A 15,659-nucleotide genomic window follows, 5' to 3' on the forward strand; every position below is an offset into this window, starting at 1 on the left:
GAGGCTTAAAGATAGCTGTTAGAAATAAGTATAAATTTAATTTGTTTGAGTCTAATGTTTGAGTATTTATATGCATACAATTTATAGAAACGACCGATCGAAACAGAAGTTTCTGTCCGCTTGCTTGTCATTATCGAAACTAATTGAAAGAATAGCTCTTACCCGTATAACTGCGTTATTATGGTTGATTTTAATACGGACATTAATCATAATACCATTGGTCACTCACAAATGTTAAATGCTACATTTCCGCAAAACTTCTATAGTCTACAGAAGAATACATTGTTTACCTATGTACATAACAGTGGTAGCACTTCTGATCTCGATCTCGTGTTTACTGGTATGGTGGATTTCCAGCGACAGATAGTTAAAGTCTCTGACGACTTTTAAGTGACCATTGGTATCTTGAGTTTCATCTACCACTCAGTTCTTTTGAGACATATTAATCTTCTAGACCAAAGTGGTTCACTAAACAGAATTGGAGTCATATTGATATATTTACTTACCAGATGCTACTTAATTCTTGCTTAGATGAGATAAGGGTTCCGTACCATTTGCTTTCGCGGGTAAAATCTCACCGGCTTCTGAAATTGAATTGTAATTTGATAGAACTGGTGCATACTATGAAAACAGCTGCATCCGTTGCAGATCCGTCAGAAAAAATTAAGCTGAATACCCGTAAGAGAGGCTGGTCAGATTTTCCTGGTTTGAAGGTTGATAAGTCTCGCCATCCGTTTTGGAGACAAATGTGGGCTGATTGTGAAAGACCACGATCAGGATGGGTTTTTAAAATTATAAAGTCGAGTAAACCCCAATGTCAAAAGAAGGTGAAATCTTGGAAAAGAAGTCGCGTCAAGGAGCTATCGTGGGAAATAAAAAATAATCCTCATCAGCAATGGCAAAAAGTATGCAAACTTATCCGTTTTTCTTCGTCGCCACCCGATAGCATTGAAATAAATAGATAGTTTGAACATTTTCCCTCAATTTTGGCGGCTGATCCCCCATCATTAGAGGGTAATTTTCGGGACATTCTGATGCAGTATTTTGATCGACTAAACCAATACAGTAACTGGCTTACTATTACCTCGTCGTGTGTTGAATCTTTTGTTCGTCATCTTCCTCTAGAAAAATCACCTGGGGCAGATGGTATTCAGCCAGAACATCTTAGGTATGGTACCCCTAGACTGTTTAGTCACATAGCTTAATTGTTCCAAGCAATAGTATACCAACAGTCTGTCCCACAAGGTTTGTGTCCGGGGGTCGTTACTTGTATACATAAGAAGGGGAAAGACCCTAAAGATTGATTTTCGTAATGGCCCATAACTCTTTTTTGAGTTCTAGCAAAGCTACTGGAGAAGATACTGTGCCCTATAGTGACAGTGCGATTGGATGTGGGTGACAATCAGTTCGGTTTCCAGTCTGGTCTCTGTGTTCAGAATGCACATGCGTTTTTTATGTCGATTGTTGAAAAGTTTAAGAGACGAAAAACTCCGTTATTCGTCTGCGCAATAGACATATCTAAGGCGTTTGATTCTGTCTTACATTCGCAAGTAGTTCTGTCACTACTAAGGGCAGTAGTTGATCCCTTTGTCTGTAAATGTCTATGGCAATGGTATTGAAAATCTCAAGTAAGAACTCGGTCTGCAGGACAGCTGTCTGGACCTTTAGAGATACGTAGAGGTGTTAAAAAAAGCTCAGTAATCAGCCCTGTGATATCTAACAATGCATTACATTCTGCGATAAAATCGATAGAAGAATTTTTGATAGAAGATGGAATTGATGTTAGTCATCTATCCTAAGCAAATGATCTATTTTTGATCAGTGATGATTTAGAATCTCTACAGAAATCTATTAATGCTGTGTCATCTGTACTTGGAGATATTGGGCTATTGAACGATGAAACACTGCCAAATCGTGTTGTTGACGATTGCGGGAAGACAGCTGTCCAAAAGGATGCGTTTGAGTATCTCGGACTCCGATATGAGAATTCTATCAAAGACTAAAAATCTCTTTATTGTGGCACTTAAACAAAAACTGGGGAAAACTTACGGTATGTTAGCACGAACTAAAGGTCAATTTGAAAAAATTACGCTCGGTCGTCTCTGTGAGGCAATGTTTGGGCCATATGTCTTTTTTTTAACCCATTTATGGAATTGCTTTAGTAAAACCGAACGTAACCAAATTCGTTCAAATTTTTTGATATTACAAATATTTATTGGGAATTCCCATATGGTTCAGAAAATCTTTAGTCTCGCAGAGATACCATATTTTTGAGATGAGTAAGAAAAGGGATGAGTTTTCTAACCGTTTCAAATAAGTAGACTAGAATATATAATTTAAAATAAGTAGACTAGATTTAGCTAGATTTAGGGCAAGGCGAATTGCATCGAACCAAGCAAAGGTTCTTTCTAGAATAAAATACTCTTTCTTGATAAGGAAGACTCTTCAATTTCTGAACACCCAAGACTACCATCATCTGCAAATGCAAATAGCGCTGGATCTAGGGCTGCGTTACTAGGTGGAACAAAATTGATTTATTCCTTTGATTTGATTTATTTCTATTTTTTTTTTTTTTTTTGAATGTTGTAAGGTGTGTTGGGTTGTTTGTGCAGATTATTCTCAAGTTGGCACTGTTTGATTTGATTATTGAAGGGATGGGAGAGTGAAGCGAGAGAAGATATTTCTTTGTTTTTTGGTTGGATCTTGTTAGGGTCCGAGGAAATGAAATAAAAGAAAATAATTATAATATTTTTTTTTTCTTTAAGTTTTTTTTTTCTGGTTTTTGTCCGGCATGCATTAATGCATGGGAGAGTTTTATTTTAAATGAGAAGTTCGTTTATTTACTTATTGTAACCCGTTTGTAAAAAAAAAAAAAAAAAAAAAAATAAAATCACAAATACTATAGCAACTACGTTTAGTTTGTTCAGATACAGCAATATAAAGATCATTGATAAATATTAAGAATAAAACAGGTCCTAGGATGGACCCTTGAGGGACACCAAAAATCAACACGTAATTGATGTTGAAGCTTAGGGTCAATACTGACAGACATTTCAGATAAAAAAATTTCAAACCAATGATAACTGATTCCCCGTATTCCTATGTGTTCCATTTTGGAGAGTAGGATAGTATGTGATATGCTGTCAAACACTTTTCTGACATAAATGAAAATTGCAACTGGAATTCTACCCTCATCAAGTGCCTTGTGAAAGAAATTCAGCAAGGCTATGCAAGCATGCTCTGTTGAGTGGTTAGGGCGAAAACCAGACGGATTGTAATGGAAAAATTGTTTTTTTTTATCAAGAAACGACAGAAGTCTAGAGTATATACATTTTTCAAAAAATTTACTAAAGGCTGATAAAAGAAAAATTGATCGATAATTAGAAGGGTCATCTCTAGAACCACCCTTATGGAGAACAACTAATCTGGCAGATTTTAGGGCACTAGGAAAAGTTCCAATCTAAAATAATAAGTTAACAAGAATGGTGAGAGGAAATAGAATAGAGGGTAAAATAAACTTTAAAGCCTTGGCAGGAATTTGGTCAGGTCCACAAGAACTAGATCCTATTATCCCAGAGACAATTCTCTGGACTTCAAACTCGGAAACCGGATCCAAAGGGATCGATGTTTGACAAAAAGGACTGAGGTAATTTCTAAAGTCTTTGGAAGAAGAAGCACTAACCAAAATATCTTCAGACATTGATTTTCCTATGGATGCAAAAACATAATATTTCTATGGATGCAAAAAAACACAATGGCAAAAACACAATATTTGGCAAGCTGCCATCTTTTGTCCGTAAAATGTAGCCAAGTTATTTTAACTTTTTTTCCATAATAGCCCTAGAAAGTGGAATAGAGCTATTTTTGTGGCCTTTATCGCAATGCTGTTTCATATATGTAAACTTCAGCATAAACTTCGAACATTTGGAATGTCTAGAAATGCGGTCTTTTATAACCAATAAGGCATACCCAATACAAGAGGGGGGAGTCCCTTGAGAAAAGTCTGTAATGCTCTTAGAGGAAGGTGGTAGGGATATAAGTTCGGTTACTCTTGGCAACTTTTCAGATTCATAACAAACTCCGAATTAGACTCGGAAAAAAATTTGAAAATTTTTACAACAATTTGAAATAGTAAATTACATTCATCTATGTTCGTCCAAATATAAAAAGAAGACATCTCTCTGAGATAAGCATTTTTGACCCTTTGGGGGGGGGGTCCAATATAAATTAAATTATGACCATAAAATGAACCTATTTCATGTTTTACTGCATTCCCTTTTGTTTAACATAAACTTAGGCAAATCTGACAATAAACCTTCTCACCAAAAGATACAAAATATTCATGATAAACGAATAGCATTTAAAAAAGAATCTAAAACTAAACCCCAGGTAAATTGAAAGTCAAGATTTTAGAATATAAGATAAAATGTTAAATATCTTTAGTATTAAGCATATTCAATTATTAAGATAGCTTATTAAATAAAAAAATATATAAAAAACACATTCACAAGGAACCTAAAGAAATACATGAACAATTTGTATCTAAGCCATGAAGCTGAAAGAGCCTTTGGAGCTTTTTTTTCCATTATAAATCTTGCAAATTTATTTTAATTTTTTTAGAGGAAGAAATAGCAGACGTGTATCATCGAGCCTTTGGAGCTTTTTTTTCCATTATAAATCTTGCAAATTTATTTTAATTTTTTTAGAGGAAGAAATAGCAGACGTGTATCATCGAGCCTTTGGAGCTTTTTTTCCCATTATAAATCTTGCAAATTTATTTTAATTTTTTTAGAGGAAGAAATAGCAGACGTGTATCATCGAGCCTTTGGAGCTTTTTTTCCCATTATAAATCTTGCAAATTTATTTTAATTTTTTTAGAGGAAGAAATAGCAGACGTGTATCATCGAGCCTTTGGAGCTTTTTTTCCCATTATAAATCTTGCAAATTTATTTTAATTTTTTTAGAGGAAGAAATAGCAGACGTGTATCATCGAGCAGTGTTCGGTCGAAAGATGGCTCATTCAGGAACAAACCAAAGTACCCTTTAACCCGGTTGACTTCTAATGTTTCTGGGTTTTCTGATGACGGAAGTATATATGACAGTGAGTAAGCTAAAAGGTTACATTGTCCTCACAGTAAAGAGAATATACAGTAGCGACAAAGGCTTTACTTTCCATTAAAAATATGTTACACAGATCTATAATCACACAAGATTCATAGATCGCCTTCGCGCGCGCGCAATGACAATTGTTTTCGATATACACATTACGATGGGCTTATACAAACTGAACTAAGGTTCTGACGTATATGCTCAGGGTCTATACGTGCTGTATGAAGAGCGTATCAGGTTTGGAAAAAGAAGTCGCTACTGGTATATCCTTAAACTCTGATTGTCCTCTAAAAATCACAAGGTGTATCTCCAGTGACTCATTGGATTTTTATTAGTGGTTTAAATTTTTTTTTCGCAAAATTATCTTCTGATTACACTACTAAAAGGTTCTTTAGCATTATTAAAAAAAAACAGGATACTAGAAAAAGATTTCTATATCATGGAAGGTGATTTAACTTTTAGCCCTCTCCCCCTATAAAAGTATCTACAATAATGAGTAAACTTCAAGGATATATTGTCGTAGTAGAGCTTATAGGTCCTGTCGCAGAACAACCTTTTCTTCTTATTGAAAAGGTTAAGTACTCAAGAAGATGTTTCCTACTTTTCGTAATCGAACGCTTAACTTTCATCCCCTTATGAGATACGCCCTATTCAATGACCCTTTCTCTACATCGAGAGGTTTTTGGAGAGAGAAGAAGAAAATGATCTTTTGAAGAAAATGAAGAAAACAATTCAAAAGAAGAAGAAGAAAAGAAGAAGAAAATGATTTTGGAGAATGAAGAAAAAAAAGGAGCAAAGGGAGGAAATGGTCGAATAAGGAATACAAAACAAAGTATCCTTTAAGCGGGTTGACCTTAATTATAAATAGATTCTTTTTTTCTAATAATAGAAAAATAACTTGACTTACTTGACTTATGTCCCATCCGTCCTTGAAAGTCGTTTTGGGGCCTCTTCTTTAACCAGTTCATTGATATGCCTCCTGTAGGTGCTTCTGTTGTCGGCCAGGCGGCAGACCTGTGGCAGGTTGTAGGGTGAGAAGTTTTCTTTCCATCTCTTCGGAGGGCGACCTCTGGGGCGAGAACCATGTACTCGTCCATCGAAGGTTATCTTCGGGAAACGAACAGGTCCAGTGATATTAGGCAACCTTGAAGCACTCTAGTAGAGGTTTTAAAGCTCTCAATATGTCCCTTTCTAGTCATGACTCGGCTTCTGAACTTCTTATACATGTCTTTGGTGAGCGAGATTAGGTTGGATGGGATGCAAAAGCGAAGACGGATGTCCCATAGACCTTCTGTCCAAATCCGATCGAAAATTTGTTTAAAGCCTATGAAAAGGTGGTAGATGCTGCGGCCAAGTTTGCTATACTTTTCCGTGATCTGCCGAACAGTGAATATCTGATCAATTGTTGATCTATTAGGTCAGAAGCCGGCTTGGTATTCCATAATGACCATTTAGCAAATGGCTCGTATACGCCCGAGCATGACTCTGGGGAGGATTTTTTCGGCCTTGCTGGTAAGACTTATTGGGAGGTAGTTGTCGCAGACAGCTTTAGAGCCTTTTTTATGCAGGGGGATTATCGTGGCTTCGCACCAGGGTGAGGGAAAGTGACATTTTTCACAAGCAGCTGTGGCAATTTTGTGGTAAAGATCAAGGAGTGGTTTGTAGTTTACTTTCAGCAGTTCGGGCTGGATTCCATTGGGGCCGGCAGCTTTGTTTGTTCTCAAGTCTCTGATAGCTGCTTCTATTTCAGAGTGAAGAGGGGGAGGACTTGTATCTGTAGAGGTTATGGGGAAAGTGTCGAGAATTGTTGGGTCTAGGTGGATGTCCAGATTCAGTTTATTTTTAAAATGGTTTTTCCATCGAGAGCGGATTCCGTCTGTGGATTGTATTTGGTTTCCATGTTCGTCGAGAAGGGAACACGCTTTGATGTCCTTCTTTTTGGACAATTCCCGGACTCTTCTATACATGTAGTGGGGGGTCTCCTTTCTTGAAGGCCGATTCACATTGATCACACGTTTCTTTAATAAAAGCACGATGAGCACGTCTGATGGTTTTCTCAACAGATCGTTTGAGTTGCTTGTATCGGTCCCTACTTTCTTCATGTTGCTTGTTCGTGAGTTGGCGCTTTTCTTCGCAGAGGGAGATGATCTCGTCTGTTATCCAAGGTTTCTGAATGTTTTTCTGGGTACCCAGTGTGGAATGAGCGACATCACATATGCTATTTGTGCTGGTAGTCACCAGGTTGTCAATATCTTCCTTAGACAGGATTGGTGGAGAGCTGGACATGAGCTCCGAAATTTTTTCGGATAGAATGGTGATATAGGTCATACGTGTGTTCTCGTCTTTCGGTAGATCTACTCGAAATTTGGGGGCTTTTCTAGACAACTTTGATGCTGTTTTAAGTCTTGTTTTGAACCTAGACATGGCAAGCGAGTGATCGCTGTCAAAGTCACCACCAGCTAGCGTGACTGTGTTTAGGACGGACGTTTTCCAACGTCTAGACACGAGGATGTAGTCTATTAAGTTTTTAGTTTTTCCATCTGGTGAGGTCCAGGATGTCTTACGGCGAGGTCTGTGCTTGAACAGTGTGTTTGTAATGACTAAATCGCTGTCTCTGCAGAATTCGATAAGGCGTCTCCTCTTCTGTTCATTTTTCCATGTCCAAATTTGGCCATTACATCTTCGTGTCCTGTGTGGCTGTTTCCAACGATAGCGTTGAAGTCACCAATGAAAAAGATTATGTCCTTTTTAGGGACAAAATCAACTAGACTTTGAAGCTGGAGATTGAAGTTTTCAGACTCTTCGTCGTCTCTGCTGGAATCCGGAGCGTATACTTGGATAATTGTGAGGTTGGTGGATGAACCTTTCAGGCGGATCATGATGATCCGTTCCGTGAGGGGGGTTACGGATATTAAGGATTTTCTGGCTTTATTAGAAAGTAAGAAACCCACACCTTGTCGATGTTTCCCATCATTACGTCCTGAAAGTAGAATGTTTTTCTTCACCAGTGACTGGAAGATGGGTTTCAGCGAGACCGATAGCGTCCAAGCTGTACCGTGTTATCTCTCTTAGAACTAGGTCTATTTTTTCTTGTTTCTAGGGTTCTAGTGTTGAGGGTACCTATTGACATAGTTATTTTTGGAGAAACAATAGCCTCCAGGGTTGAAGTTGTCAACGTAGATATATACGTGCGATTCACGGTTGTCAAGTCGTCAGCTGCCCGGACGCGGTAGCTCTTAACGCATTATCGTCGGTTACCCCGGACGCAGTAGCACTGGTTCTCATATTTGATCTCTTATTCATATTCATCATTAAAGTTAAAGAAGGGGTTTCTTGGCTGGCTTCGTGACAGCGGTAAGCCACTCCTCTCTGTCCCTAGCAGGGGCCGACTGTATCTATTACCGATAGTGCGTCCTTTTGGTGTCCTGCAACACCAGCAATTTAACCCAGTGCTGGGGGAAGATCTGTGACTTACGGGACGTATCCATACGCCGATGGGCCCTGCCCAGTGCACATTAGAGGGGTCATCCTCTTCCTCCGTCTGAATTTAAGGTCCCCAGACGAGGGTGCTCCAGCTATGTTTCAAGGACCCCAGAGACTAGGTCCCCCCTTGGTTCGCACCTCACTACCCATGAGGTACCCTACATATCTGCAGGGCGTTCCCCTATCCGCCACCTGGGGACGCGAAATGGAAAAATAAATGATACTTTATATAGTTATATGTCACACTGGTTTTCAAAGCTTAGACGACATATCTACATAACAATTAAGCAATTATTATGTAAACTTAATTTTTTTTTTTTTTACAAAAGAGTGTTCTTTGACTGCGGGAAGGATTTTTATGTCACTACCTAACAAAATATGCTTTTGTGTAAGTTATTCCTAACAAATTGTAAAAGATATACCAACAAATCATATAAATTATTCAGCTTAACAAACTAAATTATTGCTAGACAAATAACATGGATACTTCTTTAAATTACTTACTTACTTAGGTCCTTCTACGCCTGGGGGCGCATAAGGCAGCAACAGTGGTTCGCCACGACGACCTGTCCTGAGTCTTCAACCATAGCTCCTCCAATGAGGACCTCGCCAGCTTCGCCTCCTTCTTTAGCGACCTGCCAAGGGTCATTTTCGTTCTCCCTGATTTGCGGAGACCGGGAGGGGGGATCCAACACCATGCGTCGTGCGGCAGCCTTCCTTCCCCCATTCGCACCATATGCCCCCAATACATCCATCGCCGCTTTCTAATGAGATCAGGGATGGGGGTATGATTTGTCATACGATAGATTTAATCATTTCGTATTCTTTCCGTCCAATGTATATTTAAGATAGACCTTAGGCAATTATTGTCGAATGCCTGGAGTCGTCGTTCTAGCTGAGCAGTGATGCTCCAAGTTTCGCAGCCGTACGTAAGGACAGAGACCACATTGCTATTATAAATTTTAAGCTTTAACTTCTGGGAATATTTATTATTTCTTAAAATATTTCTAAGGTAGCTGAAAGCAGACCCAGCCAATGTTATTCGGCACAGTATTTCTCTTTCGGGATTGGCATCTTGCGTAAGAATGCTGCCGAGATACTTGAACTCTCTCACTTCCTCAATTTCCTCGTTGTTAACCAAAAGTCCTTCGGCTAACTCAGGCATGACGGCATTCGACATTGATTTGGTCTTGTTAGCATTTATGGAGAGTGCGACAGCATTTGCCATACGACCGAGTTCATTAATGTTGCGTTGCATATCTTCTGGGTCGTGGGTAATAAGTGCAAAATCACTTCTTTAAATTACAGTCAATATAAGAAAGTGAAGAGACAGTAACGGACATTAAATGATCTTTAAATCAAATTTACAACTTTGACTGATAAAATAGCAAAAAAACTTATAGAATGTTTTGTAATCAAACAGTTCGTGGTAACGAACTGTAAGTAAGGAGCAACCCGGCTGAATAGTAGCCAAAACTCTAAAAAAGGAAATTTTGATACCAATAGATACATCAAAAGAATCAGATTTTTATGCTGATTTCAAATATATAGGTTTCATCAAGTTTAATTATACCTATCAAAAGTTACGCGCCTGAGAAAATTTGGCTGATTTTTTAAAAAAGGAGGAAAGACCCCCTAAAAGTTATAGAACCTTAATAAAAATCATACCATAAGATTCAGCCTATTAGAGAACCGTACTGTAGAGGTTTAAAACTCCTATCTGCAAAAATATGGAATTTTCCATTTTTTACCAGAAGAAAGATCACGGATCCGTGTTTTTTTGTTTTTTTTTCTTTTCCCCAGGGGTGATCTTATCGACCCAGTGGTCCTAGAATATCGTGAGAGGGCACATTGGAACGGAAATTAAAAGTTCTAGTGCCCTTTTTAAGTGACCAACAATAATGGAGGGCAACTAGGCCCCCTCACACACTCATTTTTTTCCCAAAGTCGCCCGATCAAAATTTTGAGATAGCCATGCTGTTCAACATGGTCGAAAATATTATAACTATGTCTTTTAGGATGACATAATCTCTCGAAGCCCCCAGGAGGAGGGCTGAAAGTTATAAACTTTACCCAATGTTAACATATAGTATTGGTTATTGGGACCCGGCTCAATGGTAACCGAAACTCTAGAAAACGGTATTTTGATACAAATAGATACATAAAAAAAATCGGATTTTAATGCTGATTTCAAATATATAAGTTTTATTAAGTTTGATTCTACTCATCAAAAGTTACGCGCCTGAGAAAATTTGGCTGATTTTAGAAAAAAGGGGGAAAGACCCCCTAAAAGTTATAGAACCTTAATTAAAATCACACCATCATATTCCGCGTATCAGAAAACCCTACTGTAGAGGTTTCAAGCTCCTATCTAAAAAAATGTGGAATTTTGCATTTTTTGCCAGAAGAAAAATCACGGGTGCGTGTTTATTTGTTTTTTTCCCCAGGGGTGATCGTATCGACCCAGTGGTCCTAGAATATCGTGAGAGGGCTCATTGGAATGGAAATTAAAAGTTCTAGTACCCTTTTTAAGGGACCAAAAAAATGGAGGGCAACTAGGCCCCCTCCGACGCTCATTTTTTCCCAAAGTCACCTGATCAAAATTTTTAGATAGCCATTTTGTTCAGCATGTTCGAAAATATTATAAGTATGTCTTTTAGGATGACTTAATCCCCCAAAGTTCCTGGGAGGAGGGCTGAAAGTTATGAGCTTTACCCAATGTTAACATATAGTATTGGTTATTGGGAAGTATACAGTACAGACGTTTTCAGGGGAGATTTTTCCTGGTAGGGGGGGGGGGTAGGGGGTTATGTGGGAGGATCTTTCCATGAAGGAATTTTTCATGGGGGACGGGACATTGCTATGAAGGGGAAGCCGGACCTCCCAGCATTATTTAAAAAAATATCAGAAATTAAATGTAAAAAAAACAAGTTTTTCAATTGCAACAGCAGCAACATCAAAAGTTTAAACGAACAGAAAATATTACATATATGATTGGGTTCACCCCTAGTCAATACCTCACTCTTTAAGCCAGAGATTTCTTAGTACTTTCATAAGAGCTATTTATTCTAATTAACGGCCTTTGTGATTAAGCGGTCATTTTTAAAGAATTGGAACACAATTCGAACTTTCGCTTAAAGAGCGAGGTATTGACTAGGGGGCAAACACCCAAATATACGTATTAAAAATATATAAATATAGAAGTTTGTTACGTAAGTTAATTCGTAAGTTACGTATATTTATTACTAATAAAAACGTTCGTAAATAAAATTAAACAAGTTTCGAGAAAGCCATTTAACCAAATAAAAGTAAATTAATATGAAAATTTTTTTTTAATTATTCATTTACTGTGAGCCAAGATAAAAACCTGAATTTATTCAAAAACTTTCAAAAAATAAATAAATAAAAAAGTTTTTTCAACTGAAAGTAAGAAGCGACATTAAAATTTAAAACGAACAGAAATTATTACGTATATTAAAGGGGCTATTCCCTCCTCAACACCTTGCTCTTTACGCTAAAGTTTGACTTTCTCACAACTCTATTTTTTTAAACAGTAAAAAACTTTAGCGTAAAGAGCGAGGCGTTGAGGAGGGGACAGCCCCTTTCATATACGGAATAATTTCTGTTCGTTTTAAGTTTTAATGTCGCTCCTTACTTTCAGTTTAAAAAATTTGTTTTTTTTATTTAATTTCTTCCTAACAGGATCAATATACTTAAATAGATATGCAAAGCACATCTTTAATGATAACCTAATAAAAGTGAAGGTACCATTAGTGACCTCACAAACAGAAAATCCTTTTGGTTCAGGAATCCGTAAGGGGTCACCGAGGAAATACTACAACTGTACTTCAGAAAGCAGCTTCAACTACTTACAGCTTGGAAATGGACAAAAAAAAACTTTTGTTCTTGGTCAGTTTGACACTTGCAGCCGTTGGTCCTTGCGACAGAAAAAATCCAATGTACAACAAAAAAATAATTCTCGGGTCTGGGCTCCCCCTAAATGTGAGTTCTAAAAGGAGCCGAGAGACATTTTTTGTAGCTTCAAAGAGACAAAAGAGACGAGAGACATTGGCTTTATACTTATATCGTTTAGTACTTGGGGTAAGGGTTTTCCAATGCAAAAGGCAAAATATGTATAAATAGAGGTAAAATAGATCCAGGGGGGAAATCTTTTATTTTGAAAGCAAAAGATTCTTATGTCTAGCTATGTCAGAAAATTACGCTTCCTACTTTGTATTATTTGTGATTCTAAATTTTCTAGAAATAAAAAAAAAATTCTAGAAGTTAGAAAAAATTCAAAAAAATAGGAAATTTCTAGGAGCAAAGCTAGAAGCTTAGTAAAGTTTTTTTTACAATAGTTGGGTGCTTATATTTTAATTTTCAAGGACAACAGTTTAAATTGGTTTTGCATTCTAAATTCGTAAATGCTTTCAGACTTTAGCATTATTCTAGCAATTATTTTGTTTTTATCTAGTTTCTGAATAGCCTTCGTATGTTTGAATTTTGTTTTTAAGTATGAAAATTTCCATTTTGTTTTCAACGTACAGTTAACTGGTTTGAGTAGGATACTATTAGTTTCTATCCGCCTCCTTGCGTTCTGAATCACAGAAAAATGTAATTTTAAAATTTAGTTAGGTTTGAGAAACCTTTTGGTTGGCTAATTGCAAAAGTCAGATTAGAGGCTTCTAGACCCCTGGGTTTTCCCTAGCGTGTCTGAGCTTCCCCTGAGTTTTCCCCTAATAAGTTACCTCTTGAATCTCTTATGTTGCCAAAATTCGAAGCTTTTGATATATTGAAGTGGATGAGGAGCTTAAGCAGCTGTGTTGGGCCAGCAGCAGTTGTTGTTAGTAGTTGTAGTATAAAATTTCTGTCTTACTTCTAACTATAAGCTCAAGTCTTTAATGAGTTTCAATAGAGTGCTAGGGATTTTTTTTTTATTTAACTTAAGCTTCTTTAATGAAGGGTTGAGTGACGCTATTTTCTGAAGCCTAATAAAAGTGATGTTATAATTCCTCTTGGATTACTAAGAATAAAAATTTAAATGATGTAGAAGTTTGAAGTAGAAAGATGGATTACCTAAACTTTCAGTCTTGGTGTTTTATCTTTAAAATCACAAATATTGTATTTGAGAATACTTTAAAATACAGATATGGATACAGATACATGTATTTTTTCAACAAAAAAAATACCAACAACTCAATAGCACGATCAAAGATCCCACAAAGCCTCTATCACCTGTAAAGTAGGAAAATCAAGAAACAGAACTTACACATATTAAAAACTATTAATCGATTAAGCACATAAAAATCAAAAACAAATACTACTACTACTACTACTAACAACTCACCGCAGCACCAAGCCACCTGAGGCCAATACAGCCACCACGCACGCTTTTCCTCCATCCAAATCTATTCAAAGCCTCCCTTTTTACACCCTCTCACGAAGTTCCCATTTCCTTTAAATCTTTGTTTATGACGTCCTCCCACTCCAGACGAAGACTACCTGCTTCCCATTTAGCCCTAGACGGTTAGCCGAAAAGAACAATCTTCGGCAATCTATCATCCTTCATCCGCATAACGTGCCCTAGCCACCTCAACCTTTCTTTCATTGTAGTCCTAGAGAGTGGTACTGTACCACATTTTTCGTACAGCCTATTGTTTGAAATACGGTCAGTCAGCCGGGTATCCAGAACAATCCTTAAGCAATTTCTCTCGAAAACATCTAGCAAAACAAGTACTGACAAAAATAAAAACAAATCAAAATCTTCCACGAGTTGTAACGCTACGTTTTTAGTCAAGATTTGTTTACAAAAACCGTGCTACTTTGTTTGAGTTTGAATTGTAGCAGATTGATTTTTCACAAAAGAAGTCAGCTGCAAAGAGAGAGGTTTATGAGGCTTTGATTATCAACCAAACTCACCTTAAGATAAAAATAAACTTAATTATACCCCTTTTTTGTAGGCGAAGCTGGAATGCTAACACTTGGCTCATCTGACGAAGAGCAAAAATCCCACGGCTCCCTTAAGAGGAGTACATATGGTATCTACTTAGCGTCAGGAAGTGTGGTCCTTGGAGCTTCTTTCTTACTGCTATCGTTGCTATCACAGGTTTTGCGTGTCTACATAGACTATTCCTTGTCTTGGAGCTACAATTCATACAAAGATAATACTTCAAATTCTTATGTGGAACTAGAAGATGTTACGGTAATTTGGCTTCATGTTTGCTACTTTTTAGTTACTTTTCCTTAATAATACGGGAACCACTGTCCCTTTCGTGCGCATGCTTAACTTTTAGTTTAAATATATCCCTTCAAATAGTTCACATAATCCAATCTTGACTTTCCAAGAGCTTCATTGAGTTACAATCAGGGTTGCAACACCAGAGATTCACTTTTTAGTAGTTTTTGGTGAATCCAACAGTTCTTGGTAACGAACTGTTAATAAGGAGCGACCCGGCTCAACAGTAACCGAAACTCTAAAAACCGGAATTTTGATACCCATAGATACATCAATAGAATCAAATTTTTATGCTGGTTTCAAATATGTAAGTTTCATTAAGTTTAATTTTACTCATCAAAAGTTACGCGCCTGAGAAAATTTGCCCTATTTTCGAGAAAAGGGGGAAACACCCCCAAAATGTCATAGAACTTTAATGAACATCACACCATCGGATTCAGGGTATTGTAAAACCCTACTGTGGAAGTTTCAAGCTCCTATCTACAAAAATGTGGAATTTTGAATTTTTGCCAGAAGAAAGATCACGGATGCGTGTTTATTTTTTTATTTTTTTTTTTTTATTTCCTCAGGGGTGATCGTATCGATCCAATTGTCCTAGAATATCGTGAGAGGGCTCATTCGAACGGAAATTAAAAGTTCTAGTGCCCCTTTTAAGTGACCAAAAAATTGGAGAGCAACTTGGCCCCCTCCCACGCTCATTTTTTCCAAAAGTCACCCAATCAAAATTTTGAGATAGCCACTTTGTTCAGCATAGTTGAAAATCTAATAAATATGTCTTTGAGGATGACTTAATCCCCCACGGTTCCCGGGGGAAGGGCTGAAAGTTATGAAC

At 37.3% G+C, this 15,659-nt stretch overlaps 2 protein-coding genes across 2 annotated transcripts in view; one reads left to right on the plus strand and one right to left on the minus strand.

Moving 5' to 3' along the window:
- Nucleotides 1-15,659, minus strand: part of LOC148947539 (carotenoid-cleaving dioxygenase, mitochondrial-like) — a 197,680-nt gene that overhangs the window by 104,686 nt on the left and 77,335 nt on the right. The gene's annotated exons all lie outside the window — the stretch shown is intronic.
- The window catches only part of LOC148947540 (uncharacterized), a 106,147-nt gene that overhangs the window by 82,161 nt on the left and 8,327 nt on the right, over nucleotides 1-15,659 (plus strand). Inside the window, exons 12-13 of the mRNA XM_089095929.1 lie at nucleotides 4,965-5,101; nucleotides 14,553-14,794. Coding sequence (XP_088952055.1) covers nucleotides 4,965-5,101; nucleotides 14,553-14,794 — 379 coding nt within the window. The remainder of the gene's footprint in view (nucleotides 1-4,964; nucleotides 5,102-14,552; nucleotides 14,795-15,659) is intronic.

Source organism: Artemia sp. Qi Xiang Cuo, chromosome 10, assembly GCF_049724085.1.
Source record: "Artemia sp. Qi Xiang Cuo chromosome 10, ASM4972408v1, whole genome shotgun sequence".
NCBI lineage: Eukaryota > Metazoa > Arthropoda > Branchiopoda > Anostraca > Artemiidae > Artemia > Artemia sp. Qi Xiang Cuo.